Source organism: Triplophysa rosa, linkage group LG17 (assembly GCF_024868665.1).
Source record: "Triplophysa rosa linkage group LG17, Trosa_1v2, whole genome shotgun sequence".
Lineage (NCBI taxonomy): Eukaryota > Metazoa > Chordata > Actinopteri > Cypriniformes > Nemacheilidae > Triplophysa > Triplophysa rosa.
Window position 1 is genome coordinate 19,529,347 of NC_079906.1, and position 22,626 is coordinate 19,551,972.

Genomic DNA, 22,626 nt, shown 5'->3' on the forward strand with positions numbered 1-22,626 from the left:
CTCAAACTCGTACCGTGAGTAATAATGCACTGTGGCAGTGTGTGAATCTGCATGAAGAAACAGTTTTGGACACAATAATGAAGATGAAATACTTGAATGTTTAGCGCTACACCTACTATATTCTCCTCTGTGACTGGAACTGATGATGGGAGCCACTGATATTCCTATAATGTGTCTACTTCAAATATATATTTTCTCTACTTTCCAAACGTGCAAAGCCACATAATGAATTATTAAAAACGTACATTTGTAAATTGTAATGTTTTTTGTTTGTTTGTTTTGTATTACACCTAGACTATCAATGTCATATTTTGGGGAACCACAAGACATTATTCAAGCGCCATGTCTGTGTAACAGACAGCTCTAAATAGTGTTATAAACGTTTAAAGTCTATTCAAAACCTTTTTTGTAAATAAGTACTACATTCGTGGTAGGAAAGACGTGTGACGTCACCAACCATTCACGGAGAGGAGCGCTCATGACGTCACCTAGTAACGATGTTGTTAGCAGCGAAAATAATGAGCTGCTAAAGTTTACGGTTAGCGTTTGTTAAAAACTGAAATATGGACGAGCATTTCGCGAACGAAGAGATCCAAACCGAGGCAGAAGTTCTTGCAAACACGTCAGAAATTAAGACGAGCGATGTTTATAATGTGGATAAGAACATACCAAATCGCTTTAATAATCCGGAGTGCTTCAAAGGATACAGGTGAGTAGCTTTAGCCCCAGTGCATGATGGGATCATACAACGACCATCCCTCGCATTTTACACATTAACATTTTAAAATGTAAATTAAAATGTTTTATATATGCACGATGTACTATATTAAACATGAATATGAACACATAGTTAAAATATATGCACACACTGTTCATTCCCTTCCTAAACAAACATTTGTGACCCTGCCTGTGGAAATTTATCTGATTTTTTATTTATTTAATTTACATAAAATTAAAATAATGTAAAATACATTCTGTGGAATATAACATTAATATCTATAATATTAACTAAGACCGTATCAAAAATTGAAATCAATAGTTCAAATTAAACAAAGATTACGAGGATTTCACAGGCCGGGTCACATGCGTTTTACCTGAAAAGCTTAAGAATTTGAATACATTGTTATTACTTATCATCCATTCCTGACGGAAATAAGCAACTCAAATTGATTATTATTCTCACAACGACTATCTTAATAAACAGGTATTGTTTTTTCAGCAAAAAGATCATTAACCCTCTTTACCAAACGACAAATCAAACATACGGAAGCAAAAAGCCTACAGTTCATGAGATGCCGGTGAGTGATACGGTGTTATTTTTGAAAAACACCGTCCTGTACTTGTGGATTTATACGATTATTTAGCCATAAATATTTTCACACATACTATGAATGATTTTAGACCAGCTTTAAAGGAAGCAGCCGGAAGTTTTCAGAGCATCATCTAAAGAGCGGGATGTACAGGGATAACGGTTTCAACACCTCACTGGACAAGAGCAGACTCACCGGACCCAACACAACCGACGTGCTTCACAACAGAATCACTTTTCATCACTTATACCACACAGATGGCAAATCTCAGTAAAATCCAGTGTTCATTCTGTGTGTATTTTCAGTATCACCACAATTAAATGTAGGTAAAACAAGTCCATGTCACTCGGATGAATAAAACACAAACAAACCAAATCAACAATGTCAATATAGTTCTTTTTATTTGGTGTAGTACAGTGAAATTCCACAGCCGACCCGAGCACAAACGTCCGGGCAGGGTTCTCTCCGTGTGTGACCGTCACACATAGCGGAAGCCATCAAAATATAATCCACGAGTTGTAGAAGCACTTTGAACTGATACGTGTACGATGTACAATCAAGCGTGTTAAATCATAAAAGTGAGGTTGAAATAAGACAACAGCAGTTAAAACTCGAGTTTGTTATTACTCAAACCAACCTGATTGGTGAAGTGTCCTTTTGGAAACACAATTCATCTCTCTTGCTGTTGCTACACTGAGGTTTCACGTGAGTGGCGCACGGCATTAAGGGTTTTGGTGTCGACTTTGTCCCTGTTTTTCCTTGAAGCTGTAAGCAGCAAAATATTGTCCAGAGGGCTGGATTGTCAAGTCCACAAACCTCCAACGTTATTCATGAAGTAAAAGGCACTTCAAAACATTGTAACAAAATCCAGTGTATCGTCTTACATCACATACACACATGATCATAAATGAAGGAATGCAAAGACAGTATAAACCTCAAAGAGTGACTTTTTCTTAAAAGAGTCCGAGACGTTTCATCAGGCTTATAAAAAGAACGTTAAAGAGTAACAAAAAGCTGGTCTGTAGCACGCGACGGGTTTACGGTTTCATGGGGCGAGGGAAAAACTCGTGTCGAGAAGTTTCTGTTTTGCGTCGCAGAAACCGAAACGTTTGCATAGGCAAGAAAACATGGATCACGCAGAAGGAACAGAACAGATGCGCAGAAAAAAAAAGGAATCATGAGGAATTAAATCAAATCCTATCCACACGGACAGAACGTTGAAACTTCTTTGAAGTGAAAAAGAAAAAGGCGTGGGAAACTTAAAAGCAAAAGGGCTTCCAAGTCAGCAGCAGTTTTGGTGCGGGGCGGCGCCCCGGTGGAATGATGAAGCTGTGCGGTGAGCCGAAGCAGAGAAACTCTACAGCTCGGTGTCCTGATACTGTTGTGTGTTGGCATAATAACCACGCTTGGTCTTCTCAGACGTCTGCCGTCGGAGATCATTGGCGGGCTCCTCGCCGGGGCCGAGCGGCCGGCTCTCTGTGTATGGCAGCTTGCAAGGTGTCTGGGGCTCTGGTCGAGCACTGGAGCTGGAATAAAGCAAACACAGAGGTTAGTCTGATTTTAAAACAACACATTTTGTACCCTGAAAGAAACTAAATGAGCTCTTACCCTATAGGTTGTGGCCTGTTGTGGTCCAGTTTCTGAGATTTCATTGGGACAGCATAGATGTCTGGATGTTTCTGAGCAATTTCTACCTGAAAAAATGTCATCAAGATAAGCATCACAGCATATGAAACACCCTGTTTGATTTACTCCTGTGTTGACATACAGTATTTGCTGGTACAGGACATGTCGAGGGTGGCTTAAAAAAAACAGAAATAGTAATGTAGTAACTTACCCGTGCAATTTGGGCCTCTTGGAGTTCCAAAACCCTTTGTGAGCGAGCGATGTGATCCATCTGTTCGAAGGCCTTTACTTTGCCCATAAACGATCTCTGAGATGGATCATCGGGACTCTTTTCCACGGCCTCCTTGTTTTTTATCGGGGGGCTGTTGAGACCTCTGGATGCGCGGGATTTAAGGGCAGGTTTGAGGGCAGGGGGCGGAGGTTGGGGCTTGGTCTTTGCCGGAGAGTCTCGGCTGCGGGGGTGATCGCTGCTCGCCGGACTGCTTGAACGCGAGTCGTAGTTTCGACAGGGGTCGTACTGCCCCCGCGGCGCCTCGCCTTGAGACAGCATTTTTACCTGAAGGACAGGTAAAACATCACCGTTACAAAAAACATAACTACAGAGCTTTTCTGACTATACTTAACCTCTTTTTTCATATAAGGGTCCGATTAAACCCACAGAGCCGGATTAGCCCAGTTTTGCATTGCTAGAGTGTTTCATGGCAAATATGTTGACTGAAATGTTGAATTTCCAGCACGTTTTGGTAAATTACATAAGACTTAAGTAACTCTGTAAAAAAACACAACAGGAATTAGGAAACATAACCAGTACTGGAATGGTAGTTCCTCATTGCACAATGAAAATAAATGCATCACCCCAAACACAAAAGACGCAACGCTACCTACTAGTGAAGCTGTCAAACATTAACTGGTCAAATGCTAAAATCTGAATAAATGCATCTAGTTTTAAGCATGAATTCAGCACAACACTGATGATACACTGGCTCTATGGTGTACTGTACCACAGTGTGTCATTGAGCCGCCGCGAGAAGATTCTGAACTGCTGGAAAAACGATAGCGCCAAATCGAACCGCTCTTCTGCACGAAGCAGAATGAGGTCAGGGAAAGAGTTGTTAGTCATCCGTTTCAAAGTTGTGTTTCATATAAATATATTATAATATACACTGACCAAAATTTTAAACGCAACACTTTTGTTTTTGCACAGCCATTGAAGAGGAGTGGACCAACATTCCACAGGCCACAATCAACAACCTGATCAACTCTATGCGAAGGAGATGTGTTGCACTGCGTGAGGAAAATGGTGGTCACACCAGATACTGACTGGTTTTCAGACCCCCCAATACAGTAAAACTGCACATTTTAGAGTGGCCTTTTATTGTGGCCAGCCTAAGGCACACCTGTGCAATAATCAGCATCTTGATGTGCCACACCTGTGAGGTGGATGGATTATCTCGGCAAAGGAGAAGTGCTCACTAACACAGATTTGTGAACAATATTTGAGAGAAATAGGCCTTTTGTGTACATAGAAAAAGTCTTAGATCTTTGAGTTCAGCTCATGAAAAATGGGGGCAAAAACAAAAGTGTTGCGTTTATAATTTTGGTCAGTGTATAATATTTATAATATCTTTACAGCAAAAGTACTACAATACATTCTGGTGGTCAGTCATTACACATATGGGGTTTGCTCTTTGTGGCGTTTTACTTTGAATTGATGCTTTAAATGAAAAATTGAGTTACGATCTGATTCCTTTAAGAACATTAATAGCGATTGTCGAAAAATGTCAATAATTCGTGTTTTTTAGTAGGAAGACATGGATGTGGAGGATGTGAGCTCACCCTGGCGGGGTCAGGCAGGAAGCTGGACAGTATGGGGGGACTGGCTTCTCTCGTCATCTCTCTACTGCCCACCCTGCGGATACGACCTCGAATCTCTGGGCTGGACTTCCTGAGGATCTGTGAAGCGAACAGCATTCAGATAAAATAGACAACACAGCACAGGAATGTATTCTCACACGTGCACACAGTACTGCAAACATCGAGTAAGATGTGTTTGTCTTCAATCCGTTCAAGTACTGAAACTTGGACCTACTTTTAGTGTATTTCTGATTTAACATTATCATGCTTAGTTCACTAGAGATTTTATAACTGAATAAACACTACCGTTCAAGAGTTTTGGGTCACTTAAATTATTCTTTATTATTTTCTATAAATTTCACAATAGAAGAAAACTCGTCAAAACTATGAAACGACACAATGTGAAAAATGAAAACTTTATATTTTTAGCATCCTCAGTGTAGTCACTTGGCTTTGAATTTATCGAAATGTTGATGCATTTCAAAAACATTGTCATTAAATGAAAGTTTAGTTTGAAAGAATGTAACATGTTGAATGTGTTTATACAATTAATTTCAGACATTTAAGCATAAAACTTCAGATCAAAAGATTTATAAGGTCAAGAAAAATATTTCACTCACGCGACCCTAAACGACTTTATACTAACCATCAAAATGATCAAGATTTTTTTGGTGACGTTTTTAATCATTTTAACATTACATTTAAACCTGGACTTTTCCCAGGCCTAAAATTTGAAAACTCTCGGAGCTTTCCTGGCCATAGGAACCCTGATAAAAATATCTGCAAGAAGATTGTTTCATTTTTTCTGTTGGGTAAAGATTGATAATCAGGAATAATAGTAGGAATGCTGTAGTTCCAACACTAAACAGAAGGGGGCAGAAGAGTTCGCATTTAAAATCCACACATGCACTGAACATTTTGCATGATTCAGCGTGTAAACTGGAGATCATTCACTTCTCACATTAACAGCATGCAACTACATGCAGGCGAGAAAGTGCTACATGCTGTTTTCCTAGTTGTCTTGACCTCTGCGGCTCTCCTAACAGACACAGCTGACTTTGTGCTGAGAGATGCCATGGCAGCAAGCATGTTCGTGTGTGTGCATGCTGTTTACCCATCACTGTCGAAGATGCATGTGTGACGCAGTTAGTAAGCATGCATGGATGTGCATGTTTTCACGCATATGTGTGTTGACGTGTGTGTACAGTTTATGTGTGTGTGCGTGCTCTGACCTCCTCTGGCATTACCGGCTCAGAGGAGCGGCTAATGGCCGACACCCGTTGGCGGTCCAGCGGCTCGTCCGTTTCGTTATCAGTGTAAGCCCCGCCCTCATCCGCCGTGTCATCGTAGTCGCTAGTCAGCCGGCTGTCCATGCTCAGGTAGTCGGCGCTCATCGCCGAGAGATACGACATGCGGTCGTCGTGGAGATCGAGATCCGCCTCAGTCCCGTCCAGCTAAAAGAGACACATGATGGATCTTGTGTACAGAGAGGAGCGAAAACGAAACGAACACAAAAACAAAAAAAGAACGAAAGCTGTAGAGAACCACTGAAGAATGATGAACAGTAAAAGCAGAAACACACACGAGGAATGACTTTTAGAAAAGACGACATGCATTCATAAATAAACTGGGAACGATATAGGGAAATGTAGGGAAATGTGAAAGTACTCTTAAAATATAAAGATGCTGTAAATGTTACATTAAAGTGAACATGAAAGCATGACTGTCTTAAAGAATCAGTTCACCCCAAAATAATAATTCTCTCATCATTCATTTACTGTCATGCCAGTCTTTTTTCCGTGGAACACAATAGAAGATATTTTGAGAAATGTTTCAGTGGTTTTGTACCCATACAACGGAAGTCATTGTTGTTTGGTTACCAACGTTCTTCGAAATATCTTTCGTGTTCTGCAGAAGAACGAAAGTCAAACAGGCTTGTAATGACTTGAGGGTGAGTTAAATGATGACAGAATTTATATTTTCGGGTGAACTGCCCCATTAATGTCCACAATTCACACGTGTATCTTATTCCAAACATTAAATAAATCTTTAATAAATTATGCAAGCAACATCAACATTTTATGTTGACTTTAAGATACTGTTTGTAGTGAATGTGAATAGGAGGAGATTTATATTGTTGATTTGTTTTACCTTCCCTTCAGAGACCCACACAGCCTGAGTCTGCTGCTGTCTTATGGTCTCCTTCAAACTGCCGTACCAGGCATCATTAGCAGAGTTCAGATCAATAACAGCTAACAGACCAGAGAGAGAGAGAGAGAGAGAGAGAGACGAATCAAAACATTTCGATCTGGGTCAACAGCTCTCCAGGTTCATTTGATCCATTTATCTCACTGTGTTTCCAACAGCCGCTTTAACCAGTTGCTGATTTTCTCCTCGATGTTGAACATGAATCTGTGTCAAAGTCAATTTTCACTGACATCTGCCCACTGCAATGTTTACAATAAACAGCATCACCATACTAGTGCGAAGCAAGTAGATTTGCACACGTTTTGTATTCCATAAAAGGGCCGACCACCGGTTTCAACAGGCAAAATATGCTCAGAAATGAAACGGCACACGTCTCCTAACAAGCCACAGAAATAAATGAAGGTATCCCTCGAGTTTCTTTCTTCCTCAAAACACAAAATGATCTAAACTGTATGTTTATCCTGCTCTAAACATGCATACATATATTCATTTGGCACAGGAGCTGTCAGGCTCCAAACACGACACCAACGCATCATAATGCCATGCAACTAATCCATAACCATACCATTATGCACTGTATTCCAAACCTACAAGTCTTTGACTTCCCCATCCATCATAACTCTCAAATGTCATGATTATACATTTACCACGTCCTAGATTTGCCATGAAGCAACAACCTACTCTCATGTTCACAGATTTTGGGAGTGGTCTGGAGCCCCGGGACTGACCGGTAAACAGGTGCGAGCAGGTTTTCCTGAGCTTCAGAGCCTGGTCGAAGAGCTTGCGGGCACTGCGGTTTGAGTTGGGGATAACTCGCTGCCTCATGGTCTTCACCCCTTGTTTACTGTCCGGGCTGAACAGGATGACAATGGGGTACCACTGGGTGTAGTTCAGGGTGTCAACAGCTTTAGGGGTGACGTCTAGTAGAGCGTGTTTGTCCTGCATCAGTGACAATAACAGTGTTTATTTGGCCATTTTTTATAAAAGCAGCATATAGATATACTTTATTGGTATGTGTGCTGAGCTACAGAACTCCAAGAATAATTATAGTAGATCTCAAATTTAATTGAAGGGAATATTTGCAATATGTCCCAGATCACATTCATTTGTGTGTACTGTATTATTACCTGTTCAATGATCTGACGAATAGTGTTGAGACGAACAACCCCAGATGATTTTTCTGACCCGGCGTCTTTGGGTTCGGTTTCTGCCATCAGACAAAAAGAAGGGAGTGAAATCAAACTACAAATAAACATACATACTAAAAAGTGCCATATATTACACAATAGACTAAACAATTGATCTAGTATGAGTAACTGCTAGCTGCCGGCTCAAAATCTAGAAAAGCCTAGTTCCAGTTCCATTCTCCTCCATTCACACGTACTGGATGCAAAAGCAGAGTCGAGTCGAGATGCGAATTCCGAATTCTTTTTAAGTTTTGTCAACATGTTTTGACCTATTTTAATTTAATTCCAGAAGCTAGAACATTTTTATTTGGTCTGCAAAGTATATTAAAATACTGTAAATGTGCATATTACAAGATATTTGAATGAAATTTAAATTGATTTTACAAACTTTAAGCATTGTCGTATTGCACATCACATTATTTAGCAAGTTATCACATACCATATTTTCTTTTATATCGAGCAGCCCTAATTTCTATTTTATAATAAAAATTCCAAATGCATTTTTAGGGCTGTCAAATGAATAATCATGATTAATCGCATCCAGAATAAAAGTTCGTGTTTACATAATATATGTGCTGTGCATATTAATTTTGTATTTATAAACGCAAAATCATACACATACATGTATATATTTTTAGGAAATAGATGCATTTATTTATATTTACCAATAATTGAAATTATATATAAATGTTTATTCATTTTTATATTTTTCTGAAATATATGCATGTATGTGTTAATCAATACACAATAAATATGCACAGAGATATATTATGTAAACACAAATTCTGGTTGTGATTAATCATGATTAATCGTTTGACAGCCCTAGTATTTTTATTTATTTATTTAATGTATTATTTGTATCTTATTTAAACATATCCTGTTTTGAAAGAACAGTGTCTCTGCCCCGTGTTGAAGTTAGAAATGGTAATGAAGTAGTGACTGCGGTTTCAACTCACTGGCAATTACAAACTCATCTGGAAGCTCTGATGCCAACTTCTCACAGGCAGCATCTGCGATCGGTCCAAACAACACAACCGGCCTCCGGAATCCAGCTATAAGCAGAGGAAGACACTCAGAGATAATACATTCATCTTTTATTAACCTGACAAAATACCAAACGGCTTACATTATTGGCAGTACACACCCTAACTCAGAATAAAACAAGGATTATATAGACTTAAATGATAATATAATACGATTCTTTACTGTGGCTTTTGGCACATGAATCAGGATGATTATATTAGGTAATATTGTGGGTATAGTATAATATCAGGTGTAGGAGTGTGAGAAGTCTCTTACTCAAATGTATTACAAATCTTAGCTGTCTTTTAAAATAGAGCTGTGAAAGAGAAAAGCAGGTCTGCTCTTCGATGTGAATAATGTTGTGTGCAAGTAGCTGTTACTCCTTCAGACCGTTACTGTTAGATCAATACAGGCAACTATAAGCACATTAAGATATATTTGCTATCCGCTGTATCAGTTTTCTGTGGTGGAGTTCACTGCATATATCAGAGCTTTTAACTGCTGGCTAGATAACACGAATGAAAATACTCTTTAATGTGTTATAGTGAAAAACAAACAAAAATGTTTCACAAAAGCTAAGAATTGTCAGTTTGTCGGCAGTCTCTTGCTACGAGGTCCTTAGAAGGTGTTCCTGGCTTTGGTTGCTCTAGTAACAGTTATAAACAAACCCTGCAGTAACAGACGAGAGACGGATGACATGAGCTCCACTGCTTTACTTCTATTGGTAGTCGCTCCCGAAAGTCGCTCATCATTTGCATAAAGTGGAGCAATTTTCAACTCTGTCGCATCGTCAGACACGCCCACTTCCTGTCGCCAACGGTCACTGTCGCTCATGTTGAAGGATGTCACTAAGACTATTGCTGCGTCCCAATTCGTATGCTATCCATCCTAAATAGTATCCGAAAATAGAATTAGTAGGTCCCAAATCATAGCATGCTGAAATGAGTATTCTCAAAGTACCCGGATGGCCTACTCTTTCCGGTGAAAATTCGAAGCGTGAATCCATGGACATGGTAATATGGACGGCTGACATTACTCACAACTCACGCGGAGTTTAGTGACGCTACACCGCATTAATAAAATGAAATAAAAGATGCTTCGCTAAATTAATAAATGTAAGTTTACAGTGAACATAATATACAAAATAATAAATGAATAAATACTTAAATGCAAGAAAAAAGCTGTATTTTGATGTTTGTGACAGTTAAGGATCACAGTGTCGTCTAGGCAACAACGGCCTAGCCTAAAGCGCTTTGAGAAGCTCCTTGAAAAGCGCTATAGAAAATAAAGTTACTATCACTACTATTGTTAAATATTCAGTCTCCTAAAACGCAATCTAAAGTATGCACGAATTGACATTAATGCTGTCAAACTGGAAAGCAGCCAAAACAACTGCGTCACGTGACGAAAAACTCGTCATCGTTTTTAAACACCTCCGTTTTCCTCATCCGCACAACAACGCCGAAAACGGCGTTTTCAAATTCATCCACTTCCGAGTACGTTTTCAAAAAGCTCAGTTGTGTTGACAAAAACACCATTTCAGTGTGGACGAAAGGCCAAAACTGAGAGAAAAGATACAAACAAAAACGCACTAGTGTAGACAGGGCGCAAGTTACCATGGAAATGAATGAGATCATGTCGGTCGACGGCGGTGTGAACAGGGTGTCAAGATGATTCGACATTATTTTTCTCACTTTCTCAAAAGTAGCTGTTTTGGACATACAAGGTTACCGCCCAGCATCAACGATACTGTATATAACATTAACCCCCACAAGACAAAAACAACTATCATTTGACATAAATAACCCCTTAAAACTGAACAAAGAAAAATCGATTCTTCCTCTTTATTAATTGAATGAGAAAATAAGCTTTCCCTAATTCCAACGATAGCACAAATGGGGTCAGTGCGATTCTGTGACGTTTGAGGTTTGAATAAACTTGTTTTGGTGATGTTCAGGGTCGAGTGTGTTGACTCAGCTGCAAACACTGATTCATGTATGTATGCACGGTCAGCGGAGCTACATCACGTGGCATCACTGTTCATGAGCGCAAAACAAACAAACATGGGTTTAACTACAAGCAGGGAAAGCAGAAGCACACTTCGTCCATTTGTCATCGTGTGCTATTAAATTAGCTGCCGTGGTTCTTTACTATTTTAAGGCTAAATATTGTCTGGTTTCTCTTTACCTGAACAAGATTTGTGTCGCATAAAGGATCGGATAAATACGAAAAGGTTAAGTAGTGTCCCCACCTTCTCTGAGCACCACCCTCTCATAGGCGGGGAAGCGGGTGGAGACGGCCGCAGAACTTTCCTCTCGACTCTTCCGCAGATCTTTCTTCTTCGCCGCCCTCTGACCGCGTAGTCTCCAGAAGTCTGCTCGGTCGCTTCCTGAACCTTTATTATGCGAGTTCTGGACGTTTGCCATCTGCTCCGCTCTGATCGGCAGACAGAGATCGTTACAGATATAAGATGCTACACACCAAGAAGTAAACACCCCCAAGTAATTCATCTCAATCCAACAGAGACTGCTGTTCTCACCTGCTCTTATTCGGAACGATGCCCTTCTCCTGCAGCTGGCTGTCTTTGCCGAGGCGGACGGCCAGCCAGTTTCCCAGTTTGCCATCGTATAAGGTGTCCACCACCTTGAACATCTCCCCTCGGGAGAATGTCAGACACTGCGGAAGCTCTTTCTCGTACTCGAAGTGGGTCCGAATGAAAAACGAGTCCCCTCGACCGGACACCATGATGTCTTCATAAACTAGGGTACGACACATTTACATTTATGCATATGCCAATAACACGCATATACTGATAACATGTGTATTTTGAATGAAGGAGAGACACATAGGCATCCTTAGTTCGCTTTTCTCCCATAATCTGACCCAGAATTCACAGAGGCATTTTAGGATGAAAGTGTAAGCGTCAGATTTCCTGTAGCCTCACTCTCCTGATTAAAGCTCTGAGATCACATCTGTCTCTGCTCAGACCAAATGAGCTTCAACCCCCCCACAGTGCCAATCCTCCGTCTCCCGTGAGACAACATCCACCACTCCACACTGACATGAGATGGTGAGAGAGAGAGAGAGAGAGAGGGCAAACAGCCTATTGCTGACATCCCGATGTCTTGGGATGCGGCTGTGGATGAGGGCATTGGGAGAGCGGCTGGACTTTAAACCAATCCAGCATCCAGCTCTCCATTTTTAGACATTAGACTTCAGAAAGTATTTATGAGTTTAACTTAGATTTAAGAGATTAGATTTTAAATCCTAGCTTTTCAATGTGGACTTTGGAAGCCAACTGCATATTGATCAACCATTAGCCACCTGCTGTCCAGTATTATCAATTGAAAAAAATGATGTCTGCCCGCTACTGTTTTTACAGCAAATAAAGGCATGGCTCTGTTTGTGCATGAATACATTTGGCATGAGACAAAACTGGCTACAACTGGTTTGTACTGATGAGCAACAAGCCGTGACCTCTTTACTGGCCACTGTATGTGTGTGTGTGTGTGTGTGTGGACAGAGAGAGCATTAAATTAGAGCTCAAATAATATCTCTGTTAAAACAAACAAAACCTGTACTGCATTCATACAGGACACAGCATTTTGTGATTCTTACTTGCACGCTGTCTATACCAGACACAACGCGGAGTGACGCGACACACAACAAAAGACAATAGAACCCATTAGAACCATTGTAATGTTTAATTTTGTCCACGCTGGATGAAGCGCGACGCGAGAAACCCATTAAGAACAAGGCATTTGTCGTGTTGGACTGCTCGCGCCTGGTGTAGACAGGATGTTAGAAAGCTGCTACCTATGTGGACAGTAGAAAAAGCTTCCTACAGTAGTGTTTAAAACACAGCCACAGACTTTTACACCATCATAACTGTTGATAAGTTCTTCCCTCGGGTGAAGCGAGGAGGGCAGTGTATAATGTGTGTGGATTCTCTTGCTCTCACCCTCCGATTTATTCTGTGCCAGGATGGTCACGACCTCCCCTCGCGGGATCTCCAGCAGGAACAGCACAGCCTCCTCTCGCACGATGCCCCGAAAGTCAACGTGATTCACCTGTAAGAGACAGACACACAGTGACAAATGCATATAACTCCAAAATGTCCTGTCCAAATTCCCATGTTTAATTGGGTGTAAAATTGTAAAAAAAAAATACATTTCAGAATTACTCAAAAGTGTGCCACTGTTTAATTTTAAGGGTCTAAGAAAAAATACATTTGAATAAAAACAGAAAAAGTTAAATGCTTAAAAAGAAAAAATGCTAAAAAGAAAAACCATAAGCATTATACATTTACTATAAACAGAAAAAATTAAATGCGAAAAAGAAAAAAATGTAATGCTAAAAACCTTTAACGTCATAAATTTACTATAATCAGAAAAAAGAAAATGATCAAAAAAGAAAAAATGTAATGCTAAACAAACTTTAACATTATAAATTTACTATAAACAGAAAAGTTAAATGCTATAAAAGAAAAACCTTTAGCATCATACATTTACTACAAACAGAAAAAAGAAATGCTAAAAAAGAAATAAATATTTATGCTAAACAAAGAAAAAAACTTTAGCATTATAAATTTACTATAAACAGAAAAAATAGAAAAAATTAAATGCCAAAATAAATAAATAATAAAAAAGAAAAAGCTTTAGCATTATAAATTTATCATAAACAGAAAAAAATTGAATGCTAATAAAGAACGGAAAAAAAACAAAGAGAAAAAAAACAAAGTGTTTCCTTATAATTAAAATCTTATTTTATATGTAAAAAGCAAAGTCACAGTATTAAAAACTTTGCATGTATTATTTAGGTTTGTTTTTGGTGTAAGAACCCTTATTGCCCAACATTATTAGCAGTCTTCATGGAAAAAAAATCTTGAAAATGGCGCATTTATATATTGTTTAATGTGCGTAATTTACTATTTCATACGAGGACAATATTAAAAAAGCACAGCGACAATCCGACCTACTGCTGTTTGTACCTTCATGATCTGATCTCCTACACGGAGACCCTCCTCTTCAGCCGGACTGCCCTCCTGAACTCCTGCTATAAATATCCCCACATCATTTCCTCCAACCAGCCTCAGTCCCACACTTTCTCCTTTCTGGAAGCTCACCATCACTGTATTGGGCCTGAGAGAGAGAGAGAGAGAGAGAGAGAGAGAGAGGGAGAGAGAGGGAGGGAGAGGGAGAGGGAGAGAGAGAGAGAGAGAGAGAGAGAGAGAGAGAGAGAGAGAGAGAGAGGGGAAGCGTGAGGTATTTATCTATCTGCTCTGTAATAAGAGACGGTTTTCCCTGGTGACATCACTTCAGAAAGGCATTATAAAGCGTCTGGCAGGAATACACTTGAACACACATGCCTCTTACTAAAACCACCACGAAGAAGATCCTGATGGCTGAGGATCAATAGGGCAGATGAAACAATATTAACTTTTCAAGAGTACTGAAATAGTACGATTTACCATTTGACATTCGATACTATCACAGTACTTCACAGCCATGATATTTTCTTTTATGATTCAAGTCAACTGTACAGTCGAAAGCAGAATAAATACTGACTGCTTTTAAATATACTGCATAGTAGATGTAGTCGCCAGTCAGATGTGAATTTAAAATGATAGTTCACCCAAAAATAAAACGCCTGTCATCATTTATTTACCCTCCTGTCATAAAAACCTGTATGACTCTTTCTTCTGTAAAACACAAAAGAAGATATTTTGAAAAATGTCTCTGTGGTTTTGTGTCTATTCAATCAAAGTCAATGAGGGCCAGTTTTGTTTGGTAACCAACATTCTTCAAAATAAAAATTCAACATTACATGAGTAAATGATGAACAGTTTAAACCGAAACAAAAATGTTGTCATTATTTACTCACCTTCATAAAGTTTTTTTCAGACTGACTTACATTCTATTAATTTACTCATTATTTCTGTAGTTCTTTTTTATTGTGCTTTTAGGACCTTCTATAAAATAATGACAGCATAGGGATCAACATAAGAGTGAATAAACAGAATTTTCCTTTGGTAAAGCGTTTCTAAAAGAGCAGATGGAGACAGAGGAACAGGTGCAAGGATGCTTTGAAGCGGTTATGAAAGGCAGTATGTGTGGGGCGAGCGCGTGGTGACTGAACTGCAGGTCTGTAGCTCTTAAACAGTCCTCAGGTTCAGTTAGTGGATATGATCTTAGTTCAGTGAATAAGATGATGATGTGCGAGGAGTTTAAACCCGGAGGTTCTTCACGGAAGTCACTCACCCGTACATGGCCTCGTCCTCTGGGCTGGGTCTCAGCAGGATTTTGGGGGTTGTCTTTATTTTTGCTGTAACATTGAAAATGAACGAATTTAGCTTTTTGACGACTCTGTCCAAAATTAACTGTTTGCAACAAGCTGAAAGTGTCCTAAATTAAATGTAGTTTTGCCATTGTATGTATCATGTAATTAAACATAATTATAACAATATGTAATATATTAATCTTATAATATTATGTCATTATATTACAATATAATAATTTTATATTTGATCTTTTCTTGACAATGAGATTTTTATCTGGCTGTTTTTCCTTGTATAAGGAAAAAAGTTAGCAGCCAAATATTTGAATTACGTGTATTTGGTGCTTGGCGAGAGTTGATTTTGGACCCTGCAAACAGAGCAGCAGTATACTCAATGCTACGTTTGATCTCACGGCACGCGTAAACAATAAATAAATGCCTTTACAAACCAAAAGTGTAGGTTTTTGTTCTAATATTAAACTAGAATTAATTTCTTACGCGGTGGCTCTGCCTCGCGTGGCTCCTCTTTCTCCTCATGAGGTGGAGGCGGATCTTCTGGAATTTTGTAGGGCGATGACGTCACGGGCACCTTGACCAATCGGCTTTGAGGTTCCTCCCTGAAAATACAACACAGTAAAATTGAAGATGAAATGAATAATCTCGTTTTATGTTATGTACATTCAATCTTTTACCTCCATTTACAACTTTTCTCAATCTTATGTTTTCGTTTTGAATATATTTGTATGCCCTTCTGTACATATCGTATGTTTTTCATGTGTACTGTATGTGTTACTAATGAAAACTTGAAAATTTGCTATTGCAATAACAATCAGGGTATTCTATTCTAGGTGCTTAAGCAATCATAATTCGTGAACATAAATGATGAAACTGAAGGTCACAGGAATGGATGTTCACCTGGCGTTCTCTCGTGCCACGTCATTAGACGAGTGTGATGAGAGGTCAGATTGCCGTGACCTTTGGTCTTCTTGAGGCGAGTAGGAATGATACGACTCCATCTCAGAAATATCTGCGGGACAACAAACAAGCATAAAGAGAAGCCATGGATTACCCTTTCATTTTCTAAACAGGAAAGAGACGAGGCCCAGTTGAGACAGAATTAAGCGGACCCACAACCACAGAATACAGACCACCATGTTACAGTCGACTTGGTGTTAATTTGTCAAAATCTGCCCCGTTATAACATCTTTTGCTTAGATACCCTGCAATTTTGACCACAGGATGTGTCGGGGGGGTTACGCAAAGGTACAACCCGAATAATCGTGCTTATCGACACCAACAAGATTCAAATAGACTATCATAAAGCTGCCGTGATGCGACCAATAGCGGTGTTATAGAGAGGCAGAAGGTGCGTCGGATTAATCTTAAAGACAGAACACCCTGAGGAAGCCAGAGAAAGACAGACAGGAAGTGACATCTACAGCAAAATGGCTTGGAGAGCGGAGCTGTTTGTAAAAGCAGAAAGTCCCCACATACATAAAGCTACATGGAAGTTAAAGGGACAGCTCGCCAAAAACAAAAATGTTCTGTTATTATTTACTTTTAACTCACCCTCATGTTTCTCAAATCCTGCATGATGTTCTTTTACCTATGGAGCCTTAAAGGTATAGTTCACCCAAAAATGCAGTCTTTATTTATTCACCCTCACTCAAAACTTGTATATGACTCTTCTTCTTGTGTGGAAAGACAAAAGAAGATATTTTGAAAAATGTCAAAGTGGTTTTGTGTCCACATAATGGAAGTCAATGGGTTTCACTGTTGTTTGGTCACCAACATTCTTCAAAATATCTTCTTGTGTTCTGCAGAAGAAAGAAACTCAGACAGGTTTGAAATGACACGAGTAAACATTGACATTTTCTCAAACAAATTGAGTGAACTGTCCCTTCAACTTCTCATTCTACTTTGTCCAGGAGAGTTATGAGTCATTTAATAATGAGTAAACCCAACAAGATGCAGAGCACAGAGCAGAACAACAAGGTGTCGCCCTAAAAGAGAAAGCGAGACGGGAAGTCGACCGGGGGAAGAAGGAAAAAGTTACTGTGTGTTCTGCCGGTGAATGTAAGTGCACGTCCAGTGAAATAACAGAACTCCTCTGCTCTTCCGAGTGCTGCCGGTGGGCGGTACAGCGTGACAGTTCTCCAAATCTAAAACACACTCCATCCATAAAATAATTCTGCTGTCCAGCCGCTTCAGAGCGAGCGGGGGTGAACACGTGCTGCATGGAGCTAACACGGGTGACTCGGACAAAAACGCTGACAAAGATTCTATATGATACACAAAATTGGTCATTTCTTGACCTGGGTTTTCACGTATGAAATTGATGTATGTAATGCATTCACTTTGTTTGCACACAGAAGTTTGTCAATTTACATTAAAGGAGCAAAGTGGAGATTCTAGAGGCATCTAGCGGTGAGGTCACGAATTGCAACCAACGGCTCACTCCACCCCTCCCCTTTGAAGCACTACTCTGAACTAAAATGTCATCACGTTTTGGCTTCTTTGCCGAATGAGATATCGGATTGTGAATGAAGTTGGATCTACTTTTAATCTTTTGTTACTTAAGGCTATTTAAGATTCACACCACCATATTCGGTAGGATAGAAATTTCATTTGAATGCACTCTATCTGATCTTCATTTTTTTTTCTGAATGGGTCATCGGTCATGTTATTAATGGAAGATTATGCTTCACGTAAACATAGCTACAGATGAATAACAGGGAAGAGATGGGAGTGGGTGTTTTTATTCCAGACTGAGGCGTGTTTGCATCTGTTGGGTGGGGATAAAATTACAGTCTGTGTTTTATGAGGAGGAGGCTAAACCACAGAGACGAGACAGCTGCATGTTTCAATCCCGGACGACAACCCAAAACAGCAAAGCCACGACCTCAGCTCCAGTTCAAACCACACACACACACACACACACACATGTTCATTCAACTATCTATCAACTTTGTCTTAGTTGATGACGTTGTTGAGATCTCTTCTGAAATTCATTTGTGAGATAAAATCCCAGGAGACATATATGCGAGCAGGAGACTTCAACAAAACTTTTCATTCGCTCTCTATTTAATCTCATTGACATCTAGGAGAAATAATTAAGATATTACAGAGGTCTCATCCATGTTTAGATTATTATACCTGTATAACAATACACATTAATAAGAGTACACAATCATATCTTATCACATACAATAAAGTCCCACCCTACATGAATTTCTCACTTATATTCAATCTCGCACGGAAATACGTCATATTATGAAAGACAAATCATGTTGTCAAAGTACAAATATCTGAATTTACACAGCAAAGCAAATGAACATGCTGGCGTGACATTTACTATCCGTATCAGGAAAAACACACAGGGTGCAGAACTGATGGATCACGTTAAGTCTCTTGCTTTCTACATCAACCATAAAGTCACAGATTTTTGCATACAATGCAAAATGAAAATGAGGAACCAGCCGAAGGGCGCCCATCGCATCATGTAGTCAAAATGAAAAGTAGATCAAGCTAGTACGTGAGAGGCAATAAACCGTAAGCGATGCCTTTCTGCAGCGGCGTGTAAATCACACCTTGTTTTTACTTCACTAAACAGCGGGGAACAACATATCCCATGCCCACGGTGAGTCATTTTCCCTCGCTGTTGAATGCAAGCAGTAAAAGCATTTCTCCAGCCCCCTGCATCTCCACCCGCATTTAATAACTCAAGGATGTTATGTCTGTACGAGCGATACGATACGCAGCTGTCCCGCCCTTACAACAGCTGAAGAGTATGAAATAGCATCCGTGAGATGTGTTATCCTTCCCAAAATTGACAGCCACGGTTTTCTTCACCGGCTATCTTTAACATGATCAAATAAGTCACCACCACACAAACGTAACAGTGAATAGTTATATTTATTGATTAAGAAGGGTATTAAAAAGAAGGTTAGCATAAAAATATAAGAGCACAGTGTGAAAGTTGTACAGGTTTTGGAGGCACAATCACGATTACAGAATAAAGGCAACCAGACTTTATGTCGTGTCTCTGCGGTCCATCAGTTAAAAGTAAGACATATCTGTATTATCTGAAAAAAAGAACACAGAAATAGAATTTCTATTTTAAGCATGCAGTTCTCTTTTCTCGGCGCATCTTTCTGGTGTCAAAAACATTCAATGTGTTTGATAGCAATGCTGAAACACCTGGTATTAATATCTCACTTGTAAAATGGGAATAAACCGTTTTTTCTTACATTACTTTTTTTAATCTGACGGTTGTTACATACCTATTGTTTGGGACGCATCAAGACAAATTGTTATTTAAACAAATTAAGGGTGAAATACTGGCCAAACTGTGTTTTGGGTGTGTATCAATGTAAACAAATAGATCAGTGTGCTAAATTAAAATATGGCAGCATGTCAATAACTTAAAATCCCATTGGTTCTTGCTATTTTTTGGGATGAAACATGCATAAGACAACTAGTCGACAAACCGTGAGAACCAATGGGACTGACAACATTAATACACTACGTATTGAACGGTAAATAGACAAAAAGAAATCCTGTAAAAAAACACTTTTCTGTAATTTGACGTGTCAAAATGTCGAAAATACGCTAAAAAATATTTTTACAGTGTTAGTTAACAAAATTGAATGTCTCACACATTTTGCTTTAAAAAAAAAAACATAAATGTAAATATAAAATGAATCGTTTGTGTTCAACTGCAGAAAATAAGTCATGAAGTACACATCTGGGATGGCATAAGGACGAATAAATTGGGAGAATTTTTATATTTGGGTAAACTACTCTTTTAATACCAGATGTATGGAGCCAATACATTTCAAATCTTTGCTAAATAGTCTAATAAGAAACAGTGTGTATCTGAAAATACAAGCTTGTCATTTGCAATAACTATGTGTTCCTGTTTAAAATACGTTCTATCTATAACTCCTATGGCTAGAACATGTTTTATAACCCGTGTCCAGCTGTATGACAAAGATTGACCTCTGCAGAAGACAAATTCATTAAATCAATTGCATACAGAAAATTATGCCATTGAATGATAACCCGTTCTGACACCGAGAGCAACAAATTACTCTCCTCCATCCTCTCATTTCCAGTCCATTAATAGTCACTTGCATAATTAAGAGTCATTTCTTACAGCCTCTGCGCCTGGCGAATGTGTACATGATATAACTAATCTGATTTATTTGAGCCAATTGGTGCTATCTGCTTTTAATTAAAGTGTGGTGTTGGAGAACAACCCAGCAGAGGCGACCATCATCGCTCAGGAACGGCCTCAACGGAGACTAATCTATGATCGAATACTATATTAAAGTAAACAGCTTACCGTCAGGCTCCGAGTCGCTGTCCGCCAGGGCGGGAATTCGCACCAGGATCTGTTTGTTGTCCCGTTGGACCACCAGTTGCAGTTTGCCACGTGATTTTTCGATCAGCTTGCCGGCTTCGCTCAGAGAGAGGTTCTCTGTGACCGTCCCGTTGATCTGAAGAAACATGTTCTAGTAGCTCAATAGGGAGAGCATTGGGTTTACAACACAAAGCTTACGTGTTTGATCCTAAGGAAACACACATCACGCTAAAACATTTAGAAGGAAGTAGGAGGGAGGGGCTTAGTGACATCATCAGAAAATAAAGTAATTTCACAGCTGTAAATTACAAATAATTTAGATTTTTTTGTGTAATAATGTCTATATTATGACACAAAAGTCGTGGCCTAATGGTTAGAGAGTCAGACTCGTGACCAGAAGGTTGTCGGTTGGATTCTCAGGGCCGGCGGGTAACGACTGAGGTGCCCTTGAGCAAGGCACCTTACCCCTACTTGCTCCCCGGGCACTTCACTGCCCACTGCTCCGGGTGTACGTGTGTTCACCACTTGCTGTGCGTGTGTTCACTACTCTCTGGATGGGTTAAACGCAGAGGTCACATTTCGGGTATGGGTCACCATACCTGACAAATAGGTCACCTTCACTTTAAAAAGGGTAGATAGAATAAACACATCTGACAAATGCATTAATGTAAATTATGTAAATTAAGCATATCTCTTGTTGTGTTAATCCGATAAGGTACCTTGAGAATGATGTCGCCTTCATGAAGATTTCCATCTCTGGAAGCCAATCCAGTGCTGGTCATCTCTTTGATGAAGATCTGGCTGCCCAATCGGAGGCCGTACTCTACAACGAATCGGTATCAAGCGTTGGTTTTGTGCTAGCAAGACGTATATGCATGCTAATGAAATGATTCCTACTCAAATCTGTATTTTATGCTAATTTATGTATCTGGGTATGTATAAAGAACAATGTATAGTAAACCAGTCATGACTGCACAATCACCTTCATTGGGCCTGTTTTTCACTAGCATTACGTTGATTGGCGGCTCTAGAGGCTCAAAGTTTTGACGGTCTTTTCCTCTATCTCTATCTCTGCTGGGTGATGGCGAGTTATCCAGCCGGTCCCTGCTGTGACTCCTGAGCATCCTGTCGTCCGATCGAGAGTCATACCTCCGTGTCTCGTAACTCCCGGCCGGGCTGGTCCCGCGGCCCCTGCTGTGCTGCCTCTGAGGGCGAGGCTCCGGACTGGATCCGCGTTCCAGCGTCCGTCCCCGGCTGCCGTCCCTGCGGTAGCCGGCATCTGAGCTTGGCGATCTCTCCGTGCTCCTGCCTCTGCTCCGGGAGTCGTAGTCGCGTCCTCTGTAATCCGGTTCCAGGTAGTCTATCCGCCTCTTGTCAAGGCTGCGGTCGCGGGGGTAGCCCAGGCCGCCGTTTCCCCGGTGGTAATCGGAGTCGGGGTCGCTATGAACGCTGCGGCTTTCCTCCGGGTAGTAGCTAGACATGTTGTAATCGCGGCTGTCCACGCTCGGGGATGGGGGGTGCTTGAGGATGGCCACCTTGCGAGGCCTTTTTACAGTCTATGGGGGTAAATGAATCAAATTTTTCTTTATATAGTCATTCGATCTATTATATAGTTACCAAATGTTTTAATTTAATATGACCTAATCCAATGTTTAAAAATAAGGATTTTTATCCATTACAATTGTATATTATACATTATTGTGGAAGTAAAAATCCACTTTGTTTAATAAAGCAGCATGACTTTTAATGTCATAAAAATATATACATTTATATTAGG

At 39.8% G+C, this 22,626-nt stretch overlaps 2 protein-coding genes across 9 annotated transcripts in view; one reads left to right on the top strand and one right to left on the bottom strand.

The window, feature by feature from the left end:
* pierce1 (piercer of microtubule wall 1) lies at positions 1-1,584 on the top strand. The gene is made up of 3 exons (XM_057355857.1): positions 1-709; positions 1,220-1,298; positions 1,402-1,584. Exons 1-3 carry the CDS (start codon positions 564-566, stop codon positions 1,582-1,584), a joined length of 408 nt encoding a protein of 135 aa, XP_057211840.1. The 5' UTR covers positions 1-563.
* Positions 1,585-1,685: 101 nt separating this feature from the next.
* Positions 1,686-22,626, bottom strand: part of LOC130567618 (tight junction protein ZO-2-like) — a 65,289-nt gene continuing 44,348 nt past the window's right edge. For 7 of the 8 annotated variants that reach the window (XM_057355849.1, XM_057355853.1, XM_057355854.1 and 4 more), the window contains 19 exons: positions 21,832-22,405; positions 21,569-21,672; positions 20,832-20,985; positions 16,400-16,511; positions 15,983-16,101; positions 15,469-15,532; positions 14,199-14,349; positions 13,170-13,278; positions 11,748-11,967; positions 11,460-11,644; positions 9,142-9,237; positions 8,126-8,205; positions 7,727-7,937; positions 6,942-7,042; positions 6,023-6,244; positions 4,773-4,889; positions 3,148-3,492; positions 2,919-3,004; positions 1,686-2,836 (listed from right to left, as the gene is read on the bottom strand). In XM_057355849.1, the coding sequence (XP_057211832.1) occupies positions 2,668-2,836; positions 2,919-3,004; positions 3,148-3,492; positions 4,773-4,889; positions 6,023-6,244; positions 6,942-7,042; positions 7,727-7,937; positions 8,126-8,205; positions 9,142-9,237; positions 11,460-11,644; positions 11,748-11,967; positions 13,170-13,278; positions 14,199-14,349; positions 15,469-15,532; positions 15,983-16,101; positions 16,400-16,511; positions 20,832-20,985; positions 21,569-21,672; positions 21,832-22,405 (3,219 nt within the window). In that variant the 3' untranslated portion in view covers positions 1,686-2,667. The remainder of the gene's footprint in view (positions 2,837-2,918; positions 3,005-3,147; positions 3,493-4,772; positions 4,890-6,022; positions 6,245-6,941; positions 7,043-7,726; positions 7,938-8,125; positions 8,206-9,141; positions 9,238-11,459; positions 11,645-11,747; positions 11,968-13,169; positions 13,279-14,198; positions 14,350-15,468; positions 15,533-15,982; positions 16,102-16,399; positions 16,512-20,831; positions 20,986-21,568; positions 21,673-21,831; positions 22,406-22,626) is intronic. The other variant, XM_057355850.1, reaches the window with a different exon arrangement.

Coding starts and splice junctions, on each gene's coding strand:
- pierce1 (XM_057355857.1), top strand. CDS start 564: ATGGACGAGCATTTCGCGAACGAAGAGATCCAAACCGAGGCAGAAGTT. Junction 710..1,219: donor GAGTGCTTCAAAGGATACAG/GTGAGTAGCTTT, acceptor TTGTTTTTTCAG/CAAAAAGATCATTAACCCTC. Junction 1,299..1,401: donor CTACAGTTCATGAGATGCCG/GTGAGTGATACG, acceptor GAATGATTTTAG/ACCAGCTTTAAAGGAAGCAG.